Below are 7486 nucleotides of genomic sequence, written 5' to 3'. Positions count from 1 at the left end.
TTTGTTTTATTTTTATTATTATTATTATTTTTTTTGATTTCAATATATGATATAATAATTTTTTTTATTAGTTTTTATTTTTTTTTCTCTCTCTCTTTTCAATAATCACTTTGAATACACAATACATTAATAAAATATATAATTATTTATATATATATAGAAATTTGTTAAAAATTTATTACTATGATGATTATTAATAATAATTATTATAAATACATAGTGTATTGTTAATGAGAAAAATATAATATATTTTTTGTGTTTTTATTAATTTTGATTATTTGACATTTAATATAAAAAATGGGTATCAATTTGTTTTGTTTGATTTTTTTATATAATATAAAAAAATAACACAACAATAGGTTTTGATAGAGAGATATATTAATACAATACATATATAGAGAGAAAAAAAAATTCAATTGCAAATATAGTAGTAGTAGTAGTAGTAGTTTACAAATAATTAATATAATAATTATAAATCAATATATATATATATATATATATATATAACAATTATTCTTTACAATTAATTAATAGTATATATATATATACTTAAATATTAATTAATATAATAATTTATTCATTATTATTATTATTAGGTACCTATTATTACACATTTAAAAAATAATATTTAAAAGATATATCAAATATATTTTATATACTATATATATATATATATATATATAATATCAATCAGTCAATCAATGGTCGCCATCGAGCCGTCGGACGCGAACCTGTTGTTTATAATGATATTCTTTGAGATAATTTTTGAGACGCTTTGGTAGTTGTATTGAGTTAATGTTGTCGTAGGATATACGGGATGTAATGGCCGCACGGCTCAGGTGTTGCAACGAAAAGGTTAGATTTCGATGCAATGGTATGGTTAGCATCGGCTCGAAAAACATACAGTGCTGCGGATCTTTGTAGTGTTCAATTAGGCCGCAAACCGTTGGTGACGAGTAGACTCCCGGATCGTGACTGTCGAAACTGAACTTATGGTTCCACTGTTCAATGCGGGCGTGTAATGACCGATCAAACCGGCGGAATGATACCGAAAACAAGTGATCCTCTTGTGCGCTGTCCCTCAACAGGAACGTACCTTCGGGTTTGTTGTCGATCAGCCGTTCCGCTTCGTATCTGTCCATTTTGCCCCAATAGAAACTACAGTTGGTAATGGCTAGCAGGTCGGGTACCAGACAGTGTATGTAATCGATTTGTGTGTGAATTTGTTGGCCATCGGTGGTCAGGGCAGCCGTCGCCGAGTTGACAGCAGCCGAATCGCTGCGTACACAGAAACGATTGAAAAAACCGGGTGTCAGTTCGGACATTTCGCCCCAACGGGCCAGATACGGGTGCGGATTAACAGTCAGCGACAGTTGACTACGCAATGCTAGGGCCAGTTCCGATACCCGAACCTGAACCGAACGAACTTCGCTCATCGATACCGATGGCGGTACATGAAGCGGCTGTACGTTGTTGGCGTCCAGATTGTTTGGTAAGAGATGATCGACATAGCTATCGCTGGTCGATATGCCGCCAGCAATCGTGTCTTTAATTACCGCCAACCCGCCGCCGCCAGTCGATTGATGGCCATTCGGATGATCCAAATTATTGCGATTTCCACGATGATGTTGGCCGCCGCTGCCGCGACTGTCTGTTACGGCTACTGCCGATGACGACGACAGCGTTACAACAGCTGATCCATTGTCGCTGCCCGTAGTCTTCTTATAGGCGGTACAGATACACGAGTTGTTGTTATTGTTTTTACTGTATGTCTGGTCCTCAGATTGGCTAACATCGGCACACGATTCGGTTCGGGCGCACAATTTAAACGGTACCCAACCGGGTAGACTCTTTTTCTTGCGTCCATTAGTAGTAGCGGTAGTGGTCACCACTGTTGCCGACGAATGATTGATATTTGTTTTATTATTATTATTATTGTGACCGCAATTGTCACAAGTATTGGTGGTTTTTTGTTGTTGTTGTTGTGGTGATTGTTGTTTGCATTTAGTGTTTGCTAAACATTGAAGAGTCGACGCCGCCGACGATGATGATGACGACGACGACGACGACTTTTTTCTCCGGCCAAACGTCAGCGACCGAAACTTTCTGCGGACACTACTGGCAGCAGTGGTAGTGATAGTAGTAGTGTTGGCCGATGGTGTGGATGACGACGACGACGAGGATAATGTTGATGAAGGCGCTGATGACGATGAACTGCTGCTGATCTCTTCCTCTAAGTTATCACTTTTGCAATTACTATTATTATTATTATTATTATTAGTAGCGGAAGACGACGAGGACGACGACGACGAAGACAACTCCAGACTTGTTGTTATCGACGACGACGACGAAGACGGCTCATCGCCGCTGACATCCATATTGGCATCCATTTCCATCATATCTGTTGCTTTCGAGGACAACCTCTTTAAATGGTTTAATCGGTTCTCACAATCGGATTGAATATAACTTTTTTATTATTTAATATTCAGTTGCAAACCAAATGGTATCTACAGATGATAGCAAAAAAAAAATCAAAAACTCAATAAAAATTTATATAATTTATTAATTGAAATGCTATTTGAAATTAATATATATTTTTAAAAAAAATAAAAAATCACATGAAATCCCAGCAGTAAATGATATCATAATCATAATATGTGTGTAGAAAATATAGTTATTTTTTTTTAAAAAAAAGCATTTAATTTTTTTTTTTAGTTTTAACTCAACATTTTTATGAACTCAATTAAAATACAGTGTAGTATTAAATTTCAAGACAAAAATTTTTCATATTTTTTTTTCAAACATTACATATACTGTACTACTAATAGATAACAACATTTAACACTTTCTCTCACACATTATATGTAATATATATATATATTTTAATAAAAATTTATATACAATATAATAATAAATAAAATAAAAAAATATATTTATAAATTATTAATGTAATTAAATTGGGTAAAACACACATACATACTGTATATATATATTAAACAATTTATTTCTATGGATATTTAAAAACATTTTTTAAAAAAAAATTTCAAAACTGTTTGGCAAAACTTTCATTAAAAAATAAAACTAAAAAAAATCAACAACAAAAAAGAAAGAGTAAAATATATATATAAATATATATTTAATTAACAAAAATTATAAATAACTATTATTTTTTTTGTTAATAATATGAAATAATACGAGTTATTCAAAACTATTAATAATACAAACATTTCATATGTTGTACGCAATGTTTAGCGATTAAGACATTACGACAAACCCTTAATTGAGAAGTAAAGAGAAAAAAAGCAATTATAACATACATATGACGAGAGAGAGAGAAAGAGAGAGAGAGAGAGAGAGACGAAAGAGAGAGAGAGTATGAGAGAGACTGTATTTGACCTCATTTTTCATTTCAATTGTACGTTTCGTAAGTCTCTTACGTATGCAATAGCTGTCAGTCAATCGCAACACAGATATCTCATATAATAACTTTTTTTTCATATAAAAAAAACTTTCAATTAAGTCATAATTATTAATAATAATAATAATAATAAAATCTTTTCTATATATTCACATTTTTGTTGTTGTTGTTGTTGTCTCTCATTTAATTACTACACACAATAATACTACAGTGAAACAAAAATTACTTACAAATAATAAAAAAAAACTCATAACTAACTAACTAACTCATGGCTGTATAATATATTTATAGCAATTTATAGTATTAATTAATGCATTGTTGTCAGCTCTTTATAATAATGAGAAAAAAAATATTTATTATTTTTGTTATTAAATGTTTGATAAATGTTTAAAAAAAAATAGTTTTATTTATTTAAATAAATAAAAATATATTTTAGCTTAACTTTAAACAACAACATATATAACTAATAATAAAACAAAAACATTTTTTTTTCAACAATAATTGCCAACCAATAAACCGTTTTAATCGCTAAAAATTTATATATAAAGTTAGATATAAATTATTATTTTTTTTAATAAAAAAATAACTATTTTTTCGCAGACATAATATGATATACTTATTTTTCAAACACACATATTTTCACCTAAATATCTAATATATATATATATATATATAAAATACTATAATATCAGTAATAATAATAATAATAATACAATAATACACACACATATGTTGAGGACATGTCGTCTCAAAAAATAAAATAAATTTTTCAGTCAAAACAAGTTAGGTTTGGATATCAGTTTTACAACAAAAAATTAAATAAAATTTTTGAAAAAAAATAAATTATTACACAAATAGCTAACATAGACATAAAATATCAGACATAATAATTATTATACATATTATATTATAAATTATAATATAATATACCATTAATTATATGACATAATACTATTCATTGGCTAATCACACATATACACACACACATACATGGAAATAGCTAATTAAAAATTTATTTTTTTTGCTTAAAAAAATTTATTATAACATTAATTATATTAAAAATTACTTATTTCTTCACTTATTATTATTATTATTATAATTACAATATCAGATAATTTTATGTTTTGTTTCTTATAAATTATTAATATTAATAATAATAATAACTAAAACATTACACAATTTATTATTTAAAACAAATATATTGCTAAATAACAATACAACTAAAAAACCACTCCAACAAAAATTGTTATACAAAAAACTATGTGTGAATATATAGTATATATATATATATATATTTTTAATGGGATACAAGTGCTGGGCCCACCACATACACATATGGGGTCGGTCAGTGTACATACATACATGGGCGCACTGGTAGATATAGTTATACAGTACAGTGTATAGTTAAAACAGAGTAACTACCGTAAAAAAAATAAGGACACTATACTAGACTACTACTACTACTATATCATTAAGTACCAACACATCACACATCCAATTGATGATAAGGACACAAGTGTTTTTTTGCACACTAACTACTACTACTACTACTAGGCCTACTGTATAGTTGTAGGGACTGGTAGTTTTTTTTGTTGGTGGTGATGGTAGTGGAGGAGTAGGCAATTTTACTAAACTTATGTGCTCTCCTCTAACTACACATGAAAACCATATGATGATAATAATAGTCTACTACTAACTTAAAAAAAACACTTGTATTTATATGTCTAACCTCTCTCTCTCTCTCTCTCTCTTTCTTAAGACATTCAATTGTTGTCAAAAAATACATACAAAAAAAACAGTTGACTATTATATGATATTCGTGTATATAAATAGATTTTTTCTTAAATTAAACACACAATGAATCATAAAAATAAATCAAAAAATAAATAAATAAAAATATTTTTTCGGGCATTGAATTAGTTGAAAGTGATTTAACATTATTTTATTTTTGGCTGATTTTATTAAAGAGATTTTTATTACTGATATACAGTGTGTGTGTGTGAGTACACACACACTGTCGCTAACTAACAATAAATACACCAAAAAATATTCAAAAGTCAAATACAATTATTTATTTATTTATTTTTTTGTCATAAAACATACGCTAATAATAATAATACTAATAATCATTAACTGATAACAATATTGACGTTAATATTACACACACACCACTAAATACATACCGAGATATACATAGATTAGCGATAATTGTCGTCAAAAAAAGTCATATAAAAAATTAAATATCATATACAGTATGTCTACCTATATATATGATATATATACAGTATTTATATTATCATTAATAAAAACAAAATTAATTATCACTTATTTAGTAGTAGTACTAGACATAGAAAATAAATATTATATACATATATATATATATATATATAGGGGATATAAACCATAAATTTTTAGTATGATATCTAACGCAATGATCATTAAGAAAAAAATCTAATAATAATAATAATAATAAATATTAAAAATCATTCATTAATTAAATACACAATTCATTCATAAAAAAATAAATAAATATATATTAATATATAAAATATTTGACTTTATTTTGTTATACGATATATAGCCTATTGTTATTATATCTTTGATTATCAATATATTATAATATCTTATCATATGATTATAGATTTATGTCTAATAAAAGTAAAGACAGATCTTTTTAATTAATTAATTAAATTAATTAATTAAAAATATATATAATAATTAATTGAAATTATTAATAATAATAACTTACAGAAACAATGGGTGCATTTGAATAATATATATCATAAATAGTAGTTGTGATGATAATAATAATAATAATAAATTAGTTATTATTATTAATGATTAAAAATAAAAATATTTTTTACACACTATTAGATATTATCATTAAAAACATAAAATCCAATCAATCAATCAATTGATGTATTATTTTAAACACAAAAATATGACAATTTTTTTTTTATTATACACGCAATATATTATCATATGTTTAAAATTTATTATTAAAAATAAAATTTTTATTTTTAAACAATATTATTATTATTATTACTGTCTATATGTATATATTGTATTTAATTATTTATAAATAAAAAAAACCTAAACATAAATACACAACCATTTTGTGTGTATGTGTTTATAAAAAAAATGTTATTTTTTGTTAACAAACAAAATAAAATTTTTTGGTTTTAAATTATTTTGAATGTGTTTTTCATTATACAATAGACACACACAACTAAATCAATTATTTTATTTATATATTTAATTATATTTAATTATATTTTACAACACATATAATAATAATAATAATAATAGGAGAGATCACAGCACTTAACAAATATATATAAAACAATTAATACAATAATTAATTAATTATTTTATTTTTAATAAATCAAATGTCCAGTGATTACTACTAAACACTATATAGTGGTGTAAATCAATGGCTTAATAATAATAATAATAATAATAATAATAATAATAATAATAATATACATACACTTGTATAGTGTGTGTGTGTTTTGACAGTCTATTTGATGGCTATTTATGGTATTAATAATAATAATAATAACAACAATAATATTATTAATATATAATAATCACACAGAAAACAGTGTATTTTATTTATTTAGTTAACTATAATATATTATAATATTTAATATACACTCATATAATCACACCATACATACAGTACACACACACACACACAGTGACTGTACTGTAAACCTAATTGCTATACAATTTGTGTGTTCATTGTGTGTGAGTGAGTGAGTGTAGAGATACAGTGCTCACTCATTATATTATACTCACTACACACTATATAAAACACTATCACTACTATTACATTATACTGTATTTGAAGTACAGTAGACACTGTTTATGTGTTAAAGGGATTAACATATATACTCTTAAACTACATTATACTCTCATAGCTATTATAAGCCATTATATATGCGAGTGCCATACATTGAGCGCATAGGCATACACATCGATAGATGTTTAATACAACATTGTGTGTGTGTGTGTGTGTATGTAATATAATATAATATAATATAATATAATATAATATAATCTAAT

The 7486-nt window shown here is 26.0% G+C and overlaps 1 protein-coding gene across 1 annotated transcript; it reads right to left on the bottom strand.

The window, feature by feature from the left end:
• Positions 1-671: 671 nt before the first annotated feature.
• On the bottom strand, positions 672-6924 carry LOC128952690 (uncharacterized protein DDB_G0271670-like). Its single transcript, XM_054298121.1, has 2 exons — positions 6909-6924; positions 672-2507 (listed from the first exon to the last, which is right to left on the bottom strand). The coding sequence occupies exon 2, from the start codon at positions 2397-2399 to the stop codon at positions 699-701; it is 1701 nt and encodes a 566-aa protein (XP_054154096.1). The 5' UTR covers positions 2400-2507; positions 6909-6924; the 3' UTR covers positions 672-698.
• Positions 6925-7486: the final 562 nt, after the last annotated feature.

Source organism: Oppia nitens, unplaced genomic scaffold (genome assembly GCF_028296485.1).
Source record: "Oppia nitens isolate AA-2021 unplaced genomic scaffold, nextdenovo-longstitch-racon4-pilon3 scaffold1_pilon_pilon_pilon, whole genome shotgun sequence".
Lineage (NCBI taxonomy): Eukaryota > Metazoa > Arthropoda > Arachnida > Sarcoptiformes > Oppiidae > Oppia > Oppia nitens.
This window is presented reverse-complemented; position numbering and strand designations above follow the sequence as displayed.

Coding starts and splice junctions, on each gene's coding strand:
- LOC128952690 (XM_054298121.1), bottom strand. CDS start 2,399: ATGATGGAAATGGATGCCAATATGGATGTCAGCGGCGATGAGCCGTCT.